The sequence below is a fragment of the Corylus avellana genome, chromosome 11 (genome assembly GCF_965113065.1).
Source record: "Corylus avellana chromosome 11, dhCorAvel1.hap1.2, whole genome shotgun sequence".
Taxonomy (NCBI): domain Eukaryota; kingdom Viridiplantae; phylum Streptophyta; class Magnoliopsida; order Fagales; family Betulaceae; genus Corylus; species Corylus avellana.
In genome coordinates, this window is record NC_142500.1 from 16,069,795 (window position 1) to 16,092,580 (window position 22,786).

At 36.1% G+C, this 22,786-nt stretch overlaps 2 protein-coding genes and 2 pseudogenes across 2 annotated transcripts; 1 reads left to right on the plus strand and 3 right to left on the minus strand.

The window, feature by feature from the left end:
- Positions 1–1,308: 1,308 nt before the first annotated feature.
- Positions 1,309–3,007, minus strand: LOC132165923 (L-ascorbate oxidase pseudogene; annotated as a pseudogene).
- A 36-nt stretch (positions 3,008–3,043) lies between these two features.
- LOC148583158 (F-box protein At2g26160-like) lies at positions 3,044–4,421 on the minus strand (annotated as a pseudogene).
- An 8-nt stretch (positions 4,422–4,429) lies between these two features.
- Positions 4,430–8,336, minus strand: LOC132179437 (retrovirus-related Pol polyprotein from transposon RE2). The gene is made up of 2 exons (XM_059592165.2): positions 8,113–8,336; positions 4,430–7,939 (listed from the first exon to the last, which is right to left on the minus strand). Exons 1-2 carry the CDS (start codon positions 8,233–8,235, stop codon positions 4,637–4,639), a joined length of 3,426 nt encoding a protein of 1,141 aa, XP_059448148.2. The 5' UTR covers positions 8,236–8,336; the 3' UTR covers positions 4,430–4,636.
- Positions 8,337–14,004: 5,668 nt separating this feature from the next.
- LOC148583159 (uncharacterized) lies at positions 14,005–17,224 on the plus strand. Its single transcript, XM_088511593.1, has 3 exons — positions 14,005–14,992; positions 15,719–16,728; positions 17,174–17,224. The coding sequence occupies exons 1-3, from the start codon at positions 14,005–14,007 to the stop codon at positions 17,222–17,224; spliced, it is 2,049 nt and encodes a 682-aa protein (XP_088367719.1).
- The last annotated feature ends 5,562 nt before the right edge of the window (positions 17,225–22,786 follow it).

Below are 22,786 nucleotides of genomic sequence, written 5' to 3' on the forward strand. Positions count from 1 at the left end.
CAATAAGGACTTTACATTTAAAATGAATAAACTAGATTGTGATAGAACATATGAGAGAGAGAAAGGGGAACAGATTGCTTGCAAATCAAACAGTGGTCGTTGGCTCCACCTCTTTGCCCACCGGAGCTAGTTCAACCATCTCTTAACTTGCAAGCCACCATTCACTCTCTCTTATAGTTATATGTCTAGTTGTAATCTAGAATGTTCATTTAAAACGAACATTCCAAATTAAAATTGTTGCACCACATGCAATACCCTATCCTCGTTTGATGAAAACCTTTAGAAGAGCAACTTTTAGTCTAAATCATCGTAACAGTCTGATGCCACATTTTTTAAAGTATTCTCAAATGAACTTTCTCTATGTATATCGCGTTAATTGTTAAATGAATGTAATGTTTTCTTAAGGAGAGGATTTTGATTTACTTTCCTCTATTATCTTCCATACATCCTTTCTGCTTCCGCACTTTATATTTCAACATGGTATCAAAGCTATTTCAACATCTAAGAACAAAAACAAAAAAAAAAAAATAAAGGCAAGAGCTGATTATAATATTGAATAAGTTAAAAAAGGGTAGGAAGTTACGATTCCAGGGCTTGGTTGATCATTCATTTCTCCTTTCAATAAAAAAAATAAATAAATAAAAAAAAAAAAAAAAAAAAAAAAGTCAGAGTCATTTCTTTACATTAACAAATAACTTTGTTTAGTTTCATTTGCAAAATAAATTTCAAACTCATTTCACATTTATGTTACATCAATACATTTTTTCAATCAAAGCAAAAAACCTCTCATAGAAAGAGAAATATTTAGTTTCAATATTTTATTCATCTCTTGTCCATTTTCATACAAGAGATGTATAAATCCACTATTAAATATGTGAAACTACACGTAGGCTTCACAATTTCAACATAAATTTACAAGGCAATTCATCCAACTTTTTCATTTTTTCAACATTTTCTTATTTTTTTTAGATTACATTAATCACTTTTTATAACTATTTAAATAAAAATAAAAAATCACTACAAAACAAATTTTTTTTCAATGTTTCATACCAAACATTCTTACTTTTTCATTTTTTCAAAAAAAAAAAAAAAAAAGCATTCTTACTTTTTTTTACATCAATCAATCTTTGTTCCAGTATCAAACCAAAACCAAAACGAAATTGTTTACCAAACAAATCCAAAAAAGTTTGCCAATCACCCTCGTACAAGAAAAGGTAAGGTCGAGCCTTGGCTTGGCTCCCAATAAAATAAAATAATAATTAAAGAAACAAGTGTACATTGATTCACTAAAAAGGTTATCTTAATTATCTATGGCTTCCCCAATCCTTTGGACTCACCGCAGCCCATAATAAAAAAAGCTAAGGCAAATTTCCTACCTTCTCAATCCCTTCTTCAAAAACCACTCCCATGCCCATGTGGAAGTGAGACTCTATATGGCAATGGAAAGCCACACACCCGGATTATCTGCCTTAAACCTCAAAGCAGTCCAACCATAGGGATGAACAGGAACTGTGTTCTTCATTATTGGATTCACCAAGTTGTATTTCTTTGGATCCTCATTAATGTCAAACTTGCCAGTTCCGTAGCCTAGGACCCAAAAATCGTGCCCGTGGAGATGCCATGGATGTGTCTCGCTGGTGTTATTACTCATGGAGTTTGCATTTTGCAGTATAACATCCGGGGGGTGTTTGGCAAATGAGATGGCCTAAACACTATAGTTGATGTAGATTGATGTGAAAAAAAAGTAAGAATGTTTGGTATAAAAAAAATAAAAAAGTGGTATGGAAAAGTGAAAAAGTTTTGTTTTGTAGTGATTTTTTTATTTGAATAATAATAAAAAGTGAATGATTTGATATTAAAAGAAAAAAAATTAGAATATTTTGATTTTGATTTTTTTAGAAAATGGTGATGAACAGTGTTTGGGCGAACCCCATCCCCATTACCAAACAAAACCCCAATGTCGAGTTGACCTGTAGCCAGTAAATGCCATTGCTCGAAGTGGCATTCTTGTTGTTAGCGACACTATAAATGTCATAGTTCTGAAAGTCGTACCCAGTAGGTGGCGAGGACTGATTGACGACATGGCGTAGGTTGCACTTTTCTGAAACAAGGTAAGGCGTGTGGGGGAGGGTGAAAGAGACGTTATTCACGGCCTAGCGTGTATAACCATTGACGCGATTTTGTGTGTTGAGAAACAGGATGATTCTGTCCGGGGTTGCCGGAGGGGTGGATATGAAACCGTGGCGAGCCTTAATGGCTTGACTTTGACCCAATCGGGGTGCAGTGTCATTGCGAATGGGGCCAGCTGGTGGAGTTGTTGGAGGGGATCGCCTTGGATGGTTTGGATAGTAATTGAGAATGGCTAAACCGGCTGTGGTATTAGGAAGTCGGCCAACCACGTTTGTTGTCATCCAATAATTTCTTGAAGGGTCTTGATCGGCTTTTATAAGAATAGAGTATGTTTCTCCAGAGTATATGAATAAGTTTTTCACCACAAATGGCTCCGCTTGATCCTCATCCCAAGTCTACTTTTGAGACTACCAATTGTGTGGCATCATTTTCTGATTGATCGATATCACACTTTTTTTAAAAAAAACTAATTATGTTTTATTGTTTTTATGTTCATAATTTAGGGTTTGGGTTTTTTTTTTTGGTTTCACCATGCAAATTAATAAGTATGGATGATTTTGAGTGCTTATTAGTTCCTTTGTTTACATTAATTTTTGTTTTCCTATATATGTAGAAGAAAGGTGCTACTAATTTCTCAAAATTAACAGTGAATTAAATGTGAGTATTCGTACTTATGTTTGAACTGCCAATTCAATTGGTGTGTCCTATGGAGCTCATTCTATAGAGATTTTTTTTTTCTCCAATTAATATGGAAAAAAGGGTTACAAGGAAACAAAATCTATAGAGTTCCTTAAATTAATGCAAAAGAATAGAACTTATACATCAAAAAACTAATAAAATTTCAAACAAAATTTTATTCATATTCAACTCTAAGCATCCACGTTGAGATCTTAGGCAATACATTTTTATTTCCTTAAAGGCCAGGGGTTGGGTTAGGAATAACCCAAATTGGTGCCGGTGATACCAACAAAGAATCACTTGCTACATATCCTGGTATTGACTCAATTCTTTTGCTTTCTAAGTTGTACCTAACATTGTCATAACGACTTACAATTCCATCTATGTGGCCTTCATTGTAGGCATCTGAATAGTAAATACAATTCTTTCTCCAACCATTAGGAAGATTTTGAGACGAGATAGATAATGAGTTATTCTTTCCAATAAAGAAAGCAGCATCTCTCCTATGCTTGTTACCTTAATCCATTTCAACCGTCTTTGATCTAGCTTGTAAACGACCCATCATCAACTATTGGTTTCCATTTAAATCGTATACTAGCGAACGCAAATTCACCAGATGTCATTCGCACCAAATAGCAGTCATTTGGGACACAATGTGAAGGGGGCGGAGCAATTCTCGTCATCTTTGGCAGCGAAGTAGCGTCACCAATCCAAACTTCTTTAGTATGACTTAAAACGTAGAATTTTCCTTCATAAGACATGACATCTTCAGCAAATCGTGGAACCATTAACTTACTCCATTTCTTATCCCCACTTCTGCGAAAAGCAAATTCTCAAAGCTCACCGTAGATGGCCATGGCTGTGAATTCGTTAGAATTAGCAAGATTTGACGACAACACAACCTTATGGACGAAAATTTCTTGAAAGAAAGCCAAATCCTGTGAATGTGTTTTCTTAGAACTATATCTTCTTTTTGCACAAATCAAATATTCTTCATTCGGCATGTTAGAATCAAATATCACGACATCTGGAAAGGTGTCTAGAGGTGGCAGCTGAATTTGAATCCTAGTAAACGGATTAATTAGACACAACTTGGGATACCCATCAACAGCTAGTATCCAACCATACGATGATCCTCGCAACAACATTCCCTTTACTTCTGGAATGTCAAGATTATACATCTTATTTTCTAATGGGTTAAGGAAACTGAAACGTGATGTGGGAGCATAAGCCATGGTACTTGACTGAGTTGGTGGTTTGGCATCTTTGGCAGCATGGATTTCAATGACTTACAAGTTGACTGCAATCGGACGTAGTCAGCATAGTTTGTCAATCTCTTTCCAATCTCATTTATCAAATCCTGTGGAAGCTCTGCCAATTGCCCTTCAAGTTGACTTTCTTCTTCTGCATTATTTATGAAAAAGGATCAAAAGTTATGAATGTTATTAGTCGTTCCCTGGCCTAAATTCTTAAATTAAGTAATGAAATAAAGCAATAAAAAATATGAAAGTATTTGAAGTTATAATCTCTATGATTCATTAAAAAAAAAAAAAAAAAAACTGATGATAAAAATAAATAAATTAAAAAACTAATGGGTATGAGAAAACCACCATATATGAAATATATTGAAAGTGCTTTAGGCTTGAATACCTAAACAGCACAATATCACGTTTATTATATAGAGTAATGTACAGTTTGAATTCTATATAATCTTTACAAGAGAATTTGAATATGATACTAGAGTCCTGCTTAGAGTACAATGTTATCTCTTAGGATATAAGATAAATAAAGAGATAAATATATGAGGAGATAATATAGAAGAAAAACATTATCTCCTTCTTGATCTTGATTCCTCTTGTGGCTTATCTTTGAAGTGGTCTTCTCTAATATCGTCTTTATCTCTAACAGCCCCCCTCAAGCTAAGGGGAGGTTTAATCACCGTAAGTTTGTCACGCAACATGCAAAAACGGGCTGATGTAAGGCCTTTTGTAAAAACATCCGCTAGTTGATCATGTGTGGAGAGATATTTAACAAGGATATCCTTGTTAACGACTTTCTCACGAGTGAAGTGATAGTCAACCTCAATGTGCTTAGTACGACCATGATAGACCGGGTTAGACGCAAGAGCAAGGGCACCAATGTTGTCACACCACAATGTAGGAGGAGATGGTAGTAAAATGCGAAGATCTTTGAGCAACATTCGAAGCCAATAGATCTCAGCAGTGGCAACTGCCATTGCCCGATACTCAGCCTCAGTGCTTGAACGAGCAACCACTGATTGCTTCTTGGCACACCAAGACACTAGACAAGGGCCAAGAAAAATACCAAATCCTGTAGTAGAGCGACGACTATCCGGATCACCAGCCCAATCTGAGTCACAAAATGCTTCTAAGCAAAGCGAGCCCTTGCGAAAAAACAAGCCATGGTCTATACTTCCTTTAAGGTAGCGTAAAACTCGCTTAGCTGCCACCCAATGAACCGTGGTGGGTGAGTGCATAAATTGACATAATTGATTTACCGGGTATGAGAGATCTGGCCTAGTCATGGTGCAATATTGTAAGGTACCAAGGACTTGGCGATAGATGGCACTGTCAGCTTCAGAGAGAGGATCGCCATCTGTTGCTGAGAGTTTAGAGCCAGACACTGTAGGAGCTGCATATGGCTTGGCACCTACCATTTTTGACTTGTGCAATAAGTCAATGATGTATTTGGATTGCCGTAAATGTAACCCAGTGGAATCACGGATTGCTTGCATACCTAGGAAGAAGCCAAGGTCACCTAGGTCCTTCATTGCAAACACACGTTGCAGCTGGTTGATGACAGAAAAGATTTCAACTTTGCTTGTTCCTGTAATTAAAATATCATCCACATATACTAAAACATATAAAGTGGCATTGGTAGTGTAATAGATGAAAAGAGATGTATCCACAGCAGAGGAGTGAAACCCAATGTCAAACAGTGCTTGAGAGAGCCGAGTAAACCAGGCCCGGGGTGCTTGTTTAAGGCCATAGATAGCCTTATGCAAATGACAAACAAAATCAGGATGAGAAGCATCTACAAAACCCCGAGGTTGTTCCATAAAAACATCTTCCGCTAGATGACCATGAAGGAAAGCATTGGAAACATCTAATTGGCGAATGCACCAATCAAAATGAACAGCCAAAGTTAAAACCACACGGATCGTAGATTGCTTAATGACAGGGCTGAACGTCTCTGTAAAATCAACCCCACTCCTCTGATCAAAACCCTTAGCAACTAGCCTTGCCTTGAACCTCTCAATGGAGCCATCTTGTTTACGTTTGATCTTGTAAACCCATTTATTGCGAACAATGTTCTTATGTAAAGGACGTGGGCATAAAGACCATGTGCCATTAGCAAGGAGAGCATCAAACTCACAACCCATAGCAGCTCTCCATTCAGGTGATGACACTGCTTGTGTGTAACAGCTAGGTTCAGCATATTGTAGAACACTTGAGAAGGCTTTGAGTGGGTGTTTGGTGGAGTAGAGAGCTGTGTAGTCTGGAAAAGATTTCGGCTTAAGGTTTCCTGTCTTTGTTCGAGTGAGCATTGGATGGGAGGGGGATGGACTGATGGGTAATGAAAGATTTTGGTCATTGGCAAGAGATGGAGATCCGTGTGATGCAGGGAGTGATATGGAGGTGTCACGGACTGATTCAAGGCTGTCTAGTGAGGCCAAGGGCGCACATGGGTCTGTAGAAAAAGTAGGTGCAGCAGTGTGTGCAGGTCCGTGTACTGCAGGGAGTGATATGGATGTGTCACAAATTGATTCAAGGTTGTCTGATGAGGCCAAAGGAGCACATGGGGCTGCTGAAAGAGTAGGTGCAGCAGTGTGTGCAGACCCATGTGATGTACTAGTGGTAGACATGGGCTGTATGGGATTAGGACAAGTCAAAGATGGACTAGAAAAAGCAGGGGCTGTTTCGTGAGGTGTAGGAGTGGTAGATGGGTGAGCAGATATGGGTTCTAATGCATTAGGTAAGGCCATAGTAGGACATAGGACATTAGTAATAATAGGCATGGCAGAAGGTGTAATGTAATTATTTGAAAAGTGAGATGTAGAAGGAATACCTGACGGGCGTGCTGGAGCAGGAAGGGATGAAGGAACCTCGACCTTGGCTGGAAAACTCATCTCATTAAACACAACATGTCTTGTAATTAAAACTTTGTTAGTAAGTGGATCAAGACAACGATAACCCTTGTAGTTGGAACCATAGCCTAGGAAAATGCATTTTTTACTGCGAAACATGAGTTTATGAGAATTATAAGGCCTTAATAAGGGATAACAAGCACAACCAAAAGTCCTAAGAATAGAGTAGTCAGGTTCTTGATTAAATAAAACTGAAAAAGGAGAACAATCCTTAAGCACAGCAGTGGGAAGCCTATTAATCAAAAAAATGGCCGTGAGAAAAGACTCAACCCAAAACACTTTAGGCAAACCAGATTGAGCTAACATAGAAAGACCCATTTCTACAACATGACGATGTTTTCTTTCAGCAAGCCCATTTTGTTGGGCTGTGTAAGGACAACTTATGCGATGAGTAATGCCATTTGCTTCTAGATAATTTTTAAATTGATTGGAAATAAATTCACCACCACCATCAGATTGGAATTGCTTAATGCGAGATGAAAATAAATTTTCCACTAATGTTTTAAATTTCATAAATGAAATAAATACATCAGCTTTAGATTGTAAAGGATACAACCAAGAGTACCTAGAAAAATCATCTATGAAAATAACATAATACTTAAAGCCTTCTAAAGAAAGAATAGGAGAACTCCAAACGTCACTGTGAATCAGTTGAAGTGGAGCAGATGAAACCCTTGAAGATAGAGAAAAGGGGAGTTGTTTGCTTTTGCCAAGTTGACATGACTCACAAAACTCCTTATTATTCAAGGATCCGGAAACTGGTAGATGATGTTGACTAAGAATATAACGAACTATTGAAGAAGAGGGATGACCAAGTCTTGAATGCCACACACTTGCAGAAGTTTTAATACCAATCATAGCCATGTGAATCCGAGATTTATTAAGAGCAGCCTTGGTCGTGGTTATGGGATAGAGACCCCCTTCACTCCGACCTTCTAGCAGGGTGTTGCCCGTGTGGTTGTCCTTTACAAAATAATGAGAGTCAGTCAAAATGAAGAAACATTTATTATCTCTACAAAATTGATTAATGGACAAAAGATTGGCAATAGCTGTAGGACAATGAAAGACTTTAGGTAAATGTAAGGTAGCATTGGGAGTTTGAAAAGAGAGAGATCCAATGTTCTTTATTTGCAAACCTGAACCGTTACCCACAGCAATATCATCAGACCCAACATATGGTTCAGTAAATTGAAGTTTCTCAAGTGCAGGTGTGAGATGAAGATTAGCAGCACTGTCCGCAAACCATGGAGAGTCATCATTAGGCTGGTTGGTGGGATGGGCAGCCATTGCAGCTAGTTGTGCAGGAGGATGGCGACCTTGATAGGCATAGTCCATACGGTGGAAGCAATCTAGCGCTTGATGACTAGTCTTGCCACAAATTTGGCAAGGTGGGCGGGATAGAGAAGCAGGAGATGTGGGCTGTGGTGTGGTACCACGTTGAATTGGAGATGTATTGGAGGTGGGCTTCCGTGAGTAAGTAGTGCGGAAGGGAGGACGACGCTTCTTTGGGAAGGAAGAGCTTGGTGATTTGTTGGACATGAAGGCCACCGAATTGTCAGGTTGGACAAGTTGTTGTTGTGCATGCAGGAGATGCTCAAATGAAAGGAGTTCAACCTGAAATTCTGCAAAAGTGAGGGACCCTTTACGAGATGCACAAGAAAAGTTGAGTACAAATGGGTTGTAGGCAGCATGAAGGCCATTCATAATGTAGTTGATGAAGTCCTCATCAGATACGGGTTGCCCAATAGCACATAAGCTATTGACCAAACTTTGGGCAGAGTCCATGAAGGCAGTGCACGTGCTATTCCCTTGTTGGAGAGTTTGTAATTCACGTTTTATTTGGGCAAGCCGTGTTCTGGAAAGAGAAGCAAACCTGGTGGAAAAAAGACGCCACACCTCATGAGACGTGTGGATGCCATAAACAGTGGACAATACCGACTCAGAGAGTGTAGCATTGATCCAACTGAGGATAGATTGATCCTTCTTAACCCAAAGAGAATAAGAAGGATTAATTTCTGGCTCTTCTTTGTCGGAGGAGGCAGGAAGATGTGTTGGTGGGCACGGTTCTTTACCATCAACGATACCCATCAAATCATTGGCCTTAAGAACAGGCTCAATTTGCGTTAACCACTGAATGTAGTTACTGCGATCTAGTTTAACATAAACTAGATGAGACACGTTTGGGAATGTGTATGAAGCAGCCGTCATTTTGGAAGCCATAAAATCAAAATAAGCGTGAGCTTTTAGAGGAGCTCTGATACCATGAAATATATTGAAAGTGCTTTAGGCTTGAATACCTAAACAGCACAATATCACGTTTATTATATAGAGTAATGTACAGTTTGAATTCTATATAATCTTTACAAGAGAATTTGAATATGATACTAGAGTCCTGCTTAGAGTACAATGTTATCTCTTAGGATATAAGATAAATAAAGAGATAAATATATGAGGAGATAATATAGAAGAAAAACATTATCTCCTTCTTGATCTTGATTCCTCTTGTGGCTTATCTTTGAAGTGGTCTTCTCTAATATCGTCTTTATCTCTAACAATATATACTAATTAATTTCACATTCAAGCATGATAACATGTACATAATTAATCGAGAATTTAGAAATAAAATAAATGAATTCCAATAATTAGAAATTAAGACGTCACACCTTTGGCTTTTTCGAGATTTCGTTGGAGAAGAGAGTCGTCAGCAACAAAAACACGTTTCAACTCCATTAATGCAGAAAAAGAAACAACCGTGGGTGTTTTTTTTTTTTTTTTTAACAAAGACACGATCGAAGAAGTAAGTCTCAACTTAAGGAATACAAGAAAATAGACAAGGAAAAGAGAAAGTAATGAAGGTGAGGAGGGTGCATAGCGTTTATATATATAAAGGGGTGCAGAACAGTAGAAGTTGTGTTCGGATAGGAATCCTGTCCAATATATATAGAATTCAATTTCCACTAATTTTTGTTGATAATTTCACCCGGCCCCAGGTTTCCTTCTTACTTAGTTTTAAAGGAACACTTTTGGATAAGTCATCCGCTCCTATATATTCAAACTTCCCCAGCGATAAAATAGATATAATTTGATCTCTATTATATATATATATATATATATATAAATTTTGTATTAGGCAGATGTTTTAGTTTCTCTTCATGTAATTAGTTAACCATCATATCGATACAAAAATGTTGCATTTTAATGACTGACTAGTATTGTAGTGACCTTTTTAGGCCAAAAAACGTCACTAATGTTGTAGTAACGTGTAAATAGCAACATGGCTGACACATTAAAAAAGCAGTCGTCTATGCCGGGAATTAGTGACATGGGGATTTGATCACACGTCACTAATTGGTGATGTGTGAAATTTGACATGTCATCCTCCTAAAGGTGACGTGTCAATCTTGGCCGGTCACCAAATGGTGATGTGTTTTGAATTGGCACGTCACCTTTTTTTTTTTGGGTGACGTGCCTATATTGACATGTCACCAACTGGTGACCTGCCAAGCTTGATGACGTGCTAATTTAAAACACGTCACTAAATTGTGTAATTTCGAAAAAATAAAAATAAAAATTCCTCCCCATATTTACTTTTGGAATTTTTGAAGACGTTTTACCCAAATTTTGGAATAGTACCACCTAATATATGAGTGATCAACCAATGTATATATCCATCAATTACATTAACAATCCATGTATATATCCATCAATTACAACTATCCATGTATTTATTTTTATTTTCTTTTCTTTTGTAGGAATGAGAAATGAATGATCAACCAAGCCCCGGATTCTTAACTTCCTACTCTTTTTTACTTATTCAATATTATAGACAACTCTTGCTTTTATTTTTCCTTTTTGTTTTTATACTTAAGACATTTACCAATGTATTTTCTTCATTAGATATTAGTTCTTCTGTAATTGTTTTTTTTGGAAATAAATTTCATCATGAGTCCCATTCAATTGCATCTACATAGAAGATAATCTGAATTCTCTCCTTACAGAAACACTACACTCATATTAACAATTAATGCCATACATACATTACGGGGAATCACACTCAAATACGAATACTTTAAAAAATGCGGCATCAACAGCTGTTATGATGATTTACACTAAAAGTTGCTCTTCTAAAGGTTTCATCAAACGAAGATAAGAGTATTTCATGTGGTGCAATAGTTTTAATTTGGAACTTTCACTTTAAATGAACATTCTAAATTACGACAACACATCAATTTATAAATCACGAGTTGGGGTATAACAACAATTTATGCTCTGCTCATTAATTTAATTTAACGGTATTTCATGTCATGGCCTATCAATGTTTGCCATGTGTAACCAGCAACAAGCCGCGTCAGCATTTAACACAAGACAAAAAGAAGCAAAAGGTAAGCCCAAAAACCACAAATAATTAGGTCCCGTTTGGTTTGCAGAATAGACCCTTGGATTGGACTAGCTAACACTAAGTATAGCTAGTTCATTGTTTGGTAACACTCTATTCCTGAGAATAGTCTATTCCCATGGGACTACTAATCTCATACACATAGGGTTAGTTAAGCCACTAAAAAATGAGTGACTTAACTAATCATTTCCTGTGAGATTAAATTAATTAAGTAAATTGCCATAAAAAAACCCCACTTGTGATGGTATAAAGGATGATCACACTATTATTAGTGTGGTCATCACCACACCAGATCATGTAGATTTTACAGAAAAGTAAAATTACTTCCTGTGGAGGTAGCAGGTCAAGAGTAGTAACTCTTGACCAAGAGTTGTATTGGGACTCTATTTATAGAGTCCCATGAGAATGCAGAATAACAACTTCTATTTTTCACGTGAAACATTTCTTTTGTTTTCTCCTGGTTTTCTGCATTCTAAATACTCTCATTCTCCACTGGATTTCCACCCTAACGGGATAAATCTTTTCTGAAGAATTTACACAGATCCTACGTTAAAGAATCCAACAGTGGTATCAGAGCACAGTAGTATGGAAGAACAAGAGAACATTGAAAAACCAGAAGAAACAATTGAAGATCCTCAACAACTTTTGTCTGACATTTATCAGACAATTCACAGACAAATCATCGGTTTAGCCTCTTCTGTGGCTTTCTACAATTTGCATCAATCATTGCAAAAGCCAGAGGAAAAACCACTTACAATCACAGTCGGTGGATTACAATATACAGGTAATATTGGTGCTTTAAGGAGAACTTATTTTTTAGAACAAAAATATTGGAATAAATTTCTCAGTCTACCTTTACAAGATTCTGAGAAAATTTTTCCCCAAAATAATACTCCTGAAGTTTCTGATAATGCCTTTCCATCTGCGAATTTTCCTTCGGGACACTGTGAGAAAAAGGAAGAAAATTCTTGTGTGTCTTCATCTGACGATTTCTTCACATATCCTGCTCCGTGGGAAGAAGAAGAAGAAATCGAAGAAGAGGATCCAGAAGAAGAAGACCCAGAAGAAATTCCAGAAATTAAAAACGCAAATCACCAAAAAGAGGAAGAAAATTCGCAAAAGACAGGATATCTGGAGGTAGAAGACGACGAAAAGAAAAATCCTGAAAAAGCCCCAATCTCAGACGACGCCGTTTCAGAAACTGAGAAAGCCAAAGCCACTGCGCCAAACGACGTCGTCCAGCAGCCCCAGGTAACTGACTTCAGTTACTTTTCAAACGACGCCGTTCTGAATAACCAGAACGACGCCGTTTCGCGTCTCCACAAACAGGCGCCTTTCAGCGCCTGTTATCAACACGACGCCGTTCCAATAAATAGGAACGACGCCGCTTCAGAACAGGATCGGGTCGACCAACCCGCTCCACGTCTTCTGGAGCACGCCCGAAAGGCTGCACTTGACCCGTTTCGCCAACCGTTTCGCTCCGGCCCAAAGTGGAAATACATGGCCTGAAAGTCCGTGTTGCGAGCCCAAGCCCAGATCAAGAAAAACCAGAAGCCCGCGAATACTGATGTCCGACCCGATGAAACCCGACCCGTTGCATCACAATCCGACCACTTGAAGCCCAACCCGCCTGTACGCCCATACCCAAAATCCGACCCGGGATTTAACCCACGGTTCAGGCAATCCGGTTTCAGACAACCCGGTTCATCAGACCCGGTTCAAGCAACCCGGTTTCATCAGACCCGGCCGGTTCAAAGCAATTTCACTAATTTCGCCCGTTCTGGCTCGTTTCAGCCCCGATTTCGTCCATTCAAAAACCATTGGAAAGCTGATTCGAAGGGCTACAATACTACAGGTTCTATTTACAATAATTTTAATAATTTTCAGCATTATCCTAGAAATAATTGGGAAAGAGGTGAGACTTCTAATCACAATCACCGAAGTCTGCACCGGAAATTTATACGACCCTGCTGGTTGGCTCCAAGTCAACACAAGGAGGTTGCATTCACAGTTCCTGATTTGGCTAGGAAGGAGATTTCATCTGACAGGCACCTAAGGGGTCCACATCCTTTACGGATTGTTAGGACCATTGAGCCGAGCCCCAGGGACCCGTGGCCTACTGGCATACACCGCTACACTCCACCGAGGACGGGTGAACGGGTCAATCCACCAAATCCATCTCTTGGATATTATAGGGGACATCTCAATAAATACAAGGCGTGTCTGACTTATCCTGAAGATTATTGAGCTGAAGTTATTACTATTTATTGTTCTTATTCTTATTTTTATTTTTACAGACAATATTAGTTTGTAATAATAATTAGACTCACAGACAAATTATTTAGCTTGTAATAATTAGTCTACTTATTCAGACAATTGTAAAAATTGTACTGAAAAATAATAATTATTATTATTATTATTGTGTTGTTAAACCTACTTTCTAACAATGGCTATTAAAAGTAGCATTGATTCCTCTAGACTTGAAAGTCTTAATGGAATGAATTTTAGAATGTGGAAACGACACATAACTTATGTACTCACACATGACAAAACATAGTATACCCTTACATCTGTGAAGCCTGATCCAGCTGACCTAAATGACATAGAAGCCAAACAGAAACATGAGAAATGGATGGAAGCTGACTTACTGGCGAGAGCCACCCTTCTCCACAACATGAAAGACAATATCATTCCTCTATTCGAAAGTCATGAGTCTGCTAAAGAAATGATGGATGCACTGGAGGCAAAGTATGGCCCAAGATCTGATACACATGTACAATTGTTATTAGACAAATACAACTGTACACGTATGAACGACAATGACTACGTAGGCGAATTTGTTAATCAAATGGAATTACTTGCAAAGGAGCTTGCAAATGCTGGTCATCCTGTATCAGACAAAATGCAGGTAACCACCATACTTAATGGCCTTCCTTTATCATGGGAACATGTGGTGACTTCTTTAACACTTAGTGGAAAAGAAGTCTCCATGATTTCTTTACCAGTGATACTAGTACTCGAAGAAGAGAGAATGAAAAGAAGAAGGCGAGAAGGAACATCTAGCAATTTAATGATGGCTCAAAACTCAAATCAGACTGTTCGAACTCCTTTTACATTCAGAAGCAAGCCACAAAAATTCAAAAGAAAATGGAAAAGTAAGCAAAACAGCAAAGTCAAAGCAAAAGGAGCATGTTTCAAATGTGGAAAAATTGGTCACTCTAAAAGGAATTGTCCAAAACTACAAGGCATCAAAACAAAGAAGGAGATTACAATGACAATCACAGAAGCATTGATGGCAGAACCAACTTCTAGCTCATGGTGGATAGATTCAGCAGCAACTAGACACATCACAAACAAAAAGGAATTTTTTGTGGACTTCAAAGATAAAGCTGTTGGAGAGCACAAAGTTTACATGGGAAACAACACCTATAGTGACGTGCTAGGAGAAGGAAAATGTAAGATTTCTGTCAAAGGTTCAGTTATTGTCTTACATGATGTTTTGTATGTTCCTAGTATCCGGAGAAATCTAATATCAGTTCCTATATTAGATAACAAAGGATACGGGATAAAATTTAAATCTGGGAAAGTCTATATTAGGAAAGGAAACACATCTGTAAAGGGTATAAGAGTTGACAATATGTATTCCATTAAAGTTGATAATAAAGTTTCCATTTCAAATTATACACATGTGTCTGACAGTAGTTCTTATCTATGGCATTTAAGATTAGGCCATATTAACATAAATAAATTGATAAGAATGAGCAAATGTGGATTACTACCTAATATTAATTCTGAAAATTTTAATATATGTGAATCATGTATTAAAGGAAAAATGACTAATAAGTCATTTTCAAAACACTGGAAATCATCAGAATTATTAGAAGTAATTCACTCAGATATTTGCGGACCATTTAGAACTAAGACACATAGAGGAATGGAATACTTTATTACCTTCATCGATGATTATTCAAGGTATGGATATATCTACCTCATCAAAAATAAATTTGAAGCTATTGATAAATTCAAAATTTTCAAATTAGAGGTAGAAAAACAATTAGGAAGATCTATCAAAACCTTGAATAATGATAGGGGGGGAGAATATGAAGCAATGGATACTTTCTGCAAAGAAAATGGTATAAAACATTTATACACAATGCCATATAAGCCTCAACAAAATGGTATTGCAGAAAGAAGAAATAGAACTTTAATGGAAATGACAAGGTCAATGATGGCATTCGCTGACTTGTCTATTCATTTTTGGGGAGAAGCCTTATCCACAGCAGCTTATATACTCAACAGGGTTAAGACAAAATCTAAACTTTTAACCCCTTATGAAGTCTGGACAGGTCTGAAACCCAACTTAGAAAATATAAAAGTATGGGGATGCAAAGCCTATGTACTTATCCCAAAACCTTTAAGGGATAAATTAAAAGATAAAACATGGGAATGCAAGTTCATAGGATATGTTGAGAATGCTAGTGGATATCGATTCTACCATTCTGAAAAAGGATTAATAGAAAGCAGAGATGCTGTTTTTCTTGAAAATTCAGATCAAATAAATCCTATAAAAGATATCAGACTGTTAGAAGACGACCAATCTACACAAGAAAATTCAAATCATATCACTTCTATGAAAGATATCAGTCAAACAGAAGATGAAGAATCTGCACATGAAGACATTAAAAATCTCCAGGTCAGTGGGAGTAAAAGGAGTTTGGATCTCAATATCCCTAATCACGAAAACAGTGGGAGAGTTAAAAGACAAAGACAACCATCTGTCATACTTAAAGATCATTATGTATTAAGTATAGATGACATAAATCTTCAAGATGATCCTTCCAATTACAAAGAAGCTATACAAGGTGATGATGCAGACAAATGGATAGATGCAATGAATGATGAACTAGACTCCATCAACAAAAATGACGTCTGGGAACTCACGGATCTTCCACAACAAAGAAAAGCTATTGGATGTAAATGGGTACTGAAGAAGAAATTCAGAGCAGATGGAAGTCTTGATAAGTACAAGGCTAGGCTGGTAGCCAAAGGATTCACTCAACAACCAGGTGTGGATTTTGTTGACACTTATTCACCAGTAGCAAAATTTACCTCAGTAAGAATAATCATGTCCATAGTAGCGATGATGGATTTAGCATTGCACCAATTAGATGTAAAAACGGCATTTCTGAACGGAGAATTAAAAGAAGACATCTATATGGTTCAACCTGAAGGATTCAATGTGAGTGGTCATGAAGAAAAGGTTTATAAATTGAAGAGGTCACTATACGGGCTGAAGCAATCTTCAAGACAATGGTACTTAAAATTTCATGAGGCTATCATGGAAATCGGTTTCGAGGTAAGTCCACTAGATCATTGTGTTTACATTCACTATGACAATGATAAGTTAACTATATTATCACTATATGTAGATGACATATTATTAACTGGAAATTGCTCAAAAATGATTCAGAAAACAAAGAATTTCTTAGCATCTAAGTTTGAAATGAAAGACATGGGTGAAGCAACTTATGTCTTGGGAATAAAAATTTCAAGGAATAGAACCTCGAAATTATTATACTTAGATCAAGAGAAATATATAGAAAAGGTACTTAAAAGGTTTAATATGGATAAAAGTAAACCTCTAAATACACCTGTTTCAAAAGGTCAATATTTGAGCAAAACAATGTGTCCTCGAGACCAAACAGAAATTCTTGAAATGGAAACTGTTCCCTATGCTCAAGCAGTGGGCAGTCTTATGTATGCTATGACAAGCACATGACCTGACATTTGTCATGCTGTAGGATTGGTTAGTAGATATCAATCCAATCCTGGAAAAGAGCATTGGCAAGTAGTTAAAAGAATATTTAGGTATCTGCAAGGAACTAAAAACATGGGTTTATGTTTTGGATTAGAAGATCTTAACATTGCAGGATACACTGACGCAGATTTTGCAGGAGATGTAGATGACAGAAAATCTACGAGCGGTTATATATTCTTATTCGGGGGAACAGCTGTTTCTTGGTTAAGTAAGAAACAAAATTGTGTTGCAAAATCCACAATGGAAGCTGAGTATATATCATGCAGCACAGCGGTAAGCAATGCTGTTTGGATTAAACGCTTCATTAAAAGTTTACATCTTGGAATGCAAGATGGGCCTGTCAATGTATTTTGCGATAATAAGTCTGCCATCTCTTTAATAAAAAGTGGAACTCAAAGTTCCAAAGGCAAACACATTGACATAAGTTATCACTATATTCAAGATATAGTGGAAAGATGTGAAGTAAAAGTAGAATTTATTCCCTCATCAGAGATGGTAGCTGATCCCATGACCAAAGGGTTAACTCTAGATAAATTTAGAGAGCATGTAGCAAAAATGGGATTAAGGAAAATTTTATGAAAAAGCTACATGGTAAAAATAGCATGATCAGAAGAATTCAGGGACGCCTGAATGAATGATGATATGTATTTTTTATTTATCTCAAATAGGGTAACCTTGGAGATAAGAAATTGAATAGAAATTTTTTCAATTCAAATTACATATGGTTATTATGTAATAGATCATTAATTATAGTATTGAGTATGAGCTGTATTCTTAAACTATGGATAATTAATCTATTTGCCTAGAATATACGGCAGATAAGGAGTTGACATGTTTTTTGTGATACTAAAAATAAACATGTACAACTAAGGTTTCATTACTAATTATAATAGTATGATCAAGTGGGAGATGATGGTATAAAGGATGATCACACTATTATTAGTGTGGTCATCACCACACCAGATCATGTAGATTTTACAGAAAAGTAAAATTACTTCCTGTGGAGGTAGCAGGTCAAGAGTAGTAACTCTTGACCAAGAGTTGTATTGGGACTCTATTTATAGAGTCCCATGAGAATGCAGAATAACAACTTCTATTTTTCACGTGAAACATTTCATTTGTTTTCTCCTGGTTTTCTGCATTCTAAATACTCTCATTCTCCACTGGATTTCCACCCTAATGGGAGAAATCTTTTCTGAAGAATTTACACAGATCCTACGTTAAAGAATCCAACAACTTGTGGGATTAAATTTCGTTCTCTCTCTCTGATTCTTCTATCTCTCTCTCTCTCTCTCTCTCTCTATATATATATATATATATATATATATATATATATATATATATCCATTTCTCTTTTCTCCGTCTCTATATTCCGTTCTCTCTCTTTTTCTATCTCTTTTTCAATTTTTTCTCTGATTCTTCTGGTACAGTTTTTTTGCAAGTGCAAACCATTTTTTTTTCTCTATGCCGTCTCCCTTCTCTGTACCGTTTCTCAGTTTTTTTTTTTTTTTTATGTACCTTTTTTTTTTTATTCTGTTTCTCCGTATCTCTTTTTTCTCAGTTTTTTTTTTTTTTTGACGGAGAAACAGAATCTACAAGGTTTTTATAAAATACAAATATATAATCTATTTTTTTATTTCTTTTTATTCTCTGTACATTCTCTAACTATATTTTTTTTATTTCAAGATTAAGTTTGATTCTGTTTTCTCCGGCCACATACCTGACATAATTAAAAAGAAAAAAAAAAAGAAAAAGAAATTATAATAAAGTTGTTTATGTTTAAAAAAAAGAAAAAAAATAAAAGTCCTTAATAATATAAATTGTATTTGTATTATAAGGGTATTTTAGAAAATTTGATCACAATATGATTCCATTCACCAACATATTACATTGTATCAAACGAAGGAATATGATTAGCTAGTCTATTCTCGCGTTACAACCAAACAAAGAAATAGGAATAGCTAATCTATTCCACTTTTCTATTCTCAGTAGTAGGTTAGTAGCTAATCCTTTTCCAATGGATTAGACATTTCACGAACTAAATGAGGCCTTACTACAAGACCGACTGTTGACGACCCTGTCTAGCTACAAAAGTCCAAGAAGGGAATTGTAGGTTGGGCTCTCCTTGTAAATGCTATAGAGTGAGCACAAAGTTTAGTTGCCGGATATTATTGGTTCTTTAGGCTATATTCGACTATTTTGATGGGTTGTAAAGTAGTCGTCATCTATGGGCCTAATAAGAGGCTTGGGAAGTCTTTTCAAAAAGAGTTCTCTCGAAAGTCCAAGAGCCAAAGCCACCTATTGGGAGGAGACGAACCCAAAAAACAGAAGATTTTTTTTTTAAGGGGAAAAATATCATTCATTTGATTCATTTTTGATCCGTCTTGTACCAATCATTTAAAAATTGGCCATATTAGTACTTGTCAATGACCACGTTAGCAATCGAGCTACTTCTTATTCAAATCCACCAATACCTTAATAATATCACTTCTAAGTTTTTACATCAATTTTATATTGATCACATAACATAATTTAAGTGATATTTATTTTTTTAAGTGATTGATATGAAAAGACACTTAAACATACGCTAGATCAGTTAGTGTGAAAAAAAAAAAAAAAAAAAAAAAGTTTTTATAGAAATTTGCCACAGCTACTAAGAAAGTGCAGCAGTGAACTGCAAGCCCTCCCCAATAGAAGAGTGGCCAAGAGCCACCCCAACAGCAGGTGTAGTGCACAGCCACCTCTCCAATTTTTTTTTTTGTTTTTTTTTTTTTGGTCATTTGTTAAGTTGAGACAGTATTTATGTACACACAACTATTTTATTAGGTTAGATGTGTTCTTAAGCCAATGTGTCATAGTTTTTATTAGGGGTGAAAAAGCGGTTGCTATTAACCGCTTTACTAACCGCACTAATTAACCGTTAACTATTAGGCGATTAGCGGTTAGTGGTGTTTTTAAAACTGCTAATCGCTTTTTTTAATAATAATAATAATAATACAAAACGTAACTACATTAATAATGACATTTTTTAACTTAAAAGGTCACCTTCCAAGTGTTACTATTTTGGCCTTATTTTGTAGCGATAATTACAAGGGAAAAAAACGCACTTAATGTCGTTGTTAATAGATTCAAAAGTAATTGCGTAAGCTTTCCAAATATATATTTTTTTGTTTAAAAAAGAAAAGAAAAGATCCATATGGATCAGGTCACATGAGATACCCGGTGTTGTATAAGCTTGTCAACAAGCTCCATATTCGGAAACTCCCGGCCATGTACTTTTCAGAATTTCCAATTTTCCATAGTAATTTTTGTTACTGAAGAAAACTAAAGGCAAAAAAGAAAAAGCTCAAAAATGCATTATTGAGTCCTCTTTTTTAAGAAACTATTTATTTTCACTAAGTCCGACAAAAGACTAGGACTGAGTTATGTTGGGTCATAGATCAAACCATTAAATACCCGGTAATCCTCGGCTCCAGCTTAATCATGGAAAGGCCTAGGCTCAGTAAGGATTCGAGCAAACAAGTCCGAGACTTACATATCCAAGACCCATGGGATCCGAGACCTTGCAGCCGAGACCCTTGAGCCGAGATCGTGAAGTCTGAGACTAACTCAGGACACATAGGTCTCGGCTACAAGGATAACTCGGGTATCTTAAAAGATACAGCCGTTAACAGATAGTGATCTTGTTTATTCAAAAGCTGCCATATCTATTTAAAATGCAAATCAAATATATTATCCAACAATCATTTACAAATGTTTAAATCAAGTGATACATGCAATGACCAAATCCTATGATCTTGATCCCCTAAGATCTCGGAGAGGATGATCACCCAAATCCCTTGTCAGTAACTGCATTGCAGAAACTCAGGGAAGAGTGATTCGCTGATGAAGGGACTTCCACTACTTGATGCTTATAAAAGACAAACGATCTCTCCATAAGGGGGTAAGCGCAACTTTGGCTTTAACTTCTTCTTTTGTTGTTTATACAATCTCATATTCTGACATAGGCATCGAAGTGTCCCCGCCGGCTCACCTCGATCTCTTCGATCCTTCTCTTCTTCTTTGTTGTGCAGTCAAGCCACTTGTGCGTTGGTCAACTCAATAGCCGGCAGGCGTGTCATATCATCACCAGGAAAACTGTGCATCAACAAGTTATAACAAATATTTCTTCAAGATATAATGAAACCCAAAAAAATGACTATAATTTGGTTACGTTTTACACAAAGTGAAAGGAAACAAAAACACGTCTAGAGTTTCTATTCTAACAAGAGAGAGAGTCGAATTTTAAAATTACAAATGAGAAATAATAAGAAGAGAAAATTTTATGTGACTTAAATTAGTCTACAGTAGACTACTTATAGAGTCAATTTAGCAGTTGTAATGTCTACTCACTTAAAGGTCATTCAAATCTGACCATCCAAGCCTCTTTAAAAACTTTCTATTTAAAACATTCTCATACCATATTGAATTTGCAAGAAAATATTGAAAAAATAACATTATAACAAGTCTTAACCTATATTCCTTCGTGACAGCGTTGTTACTATTTTTATTATTTGAGCTTTTTTGCAACCTATAATATTATTTACACATCTTTCTTTCATGTATGCTTCTTAGTTTAATTCTTAACTCTTAATTAAACGTCAAAATCAATGGTAGAGATTAGAGGAATTTTATAAAGATACAAATATAATATATTTCAATCCCTTGTATACCCTAACTAATAGTATTATTACGGGTACTACAATTTTTTATTACAAATACTTTATAAATTGACGTCATAATTTATGTAGTACTCATATGAATTGTAATGTTAATCATTAAATAATTAAATTTATTATTTAATTTTTTCATCATATTACACCATGCGGCAGTTATGTGGATTATCACATAAATTTGTTAAAGAATTATAATAAAAGCTACCAAGCATTGTTTAGGATTCAAATCCCCTGAATTTTTGCATGGGAAGTACATGAAGAAACCCAAATCTAGCAAACCTCGAAGAATCCAAAAAAAAAAAAAAAAAAAATACTTACAAGAAAAGGTATGCAATACATTGGCTTCATCTTTATGTACTTCTTCCTTCTCAATTCTTCTTCTGGTTTTCTGGAGCTAGGAATCTTTTTAGGTTTACGATGCCTCACTCGTCTAAATAAAAAATAATTTAGCATTATTTTACCAAGAAATCATGAAAATGTTTTCTTTCTATATTTATTTTTTTTCTTGCTTATCAAAAGAAAGATATAAAGAAACTCAATTTCAAAATTCAAAATAAATAGTACCTTGAGTGGGACGAATTGTAATGTTGCAACATTGAATTTTCATCTACGAAGTAATTTCCACACTCAATCTGTGAACAGGGTATCCGATGAGTACTATGTGTGGCTTTATTGTGACTTGCAAGGCCATCCATAGTTGAAAATGGCTTCAAGCAGTAAGAACAGTAAGTCTTCTCGGAAGCCATAGAAGTCTGCTCGGAAGCTTTTGATTCAAGATTTGCGGAAAATGAGAGAAGGCTAAGAAATCAAGAACTCTTATAGAATATATGTATATATAGGGGCAAAAATACGATTTTTATTAATCGCATTTTAACCGCAAA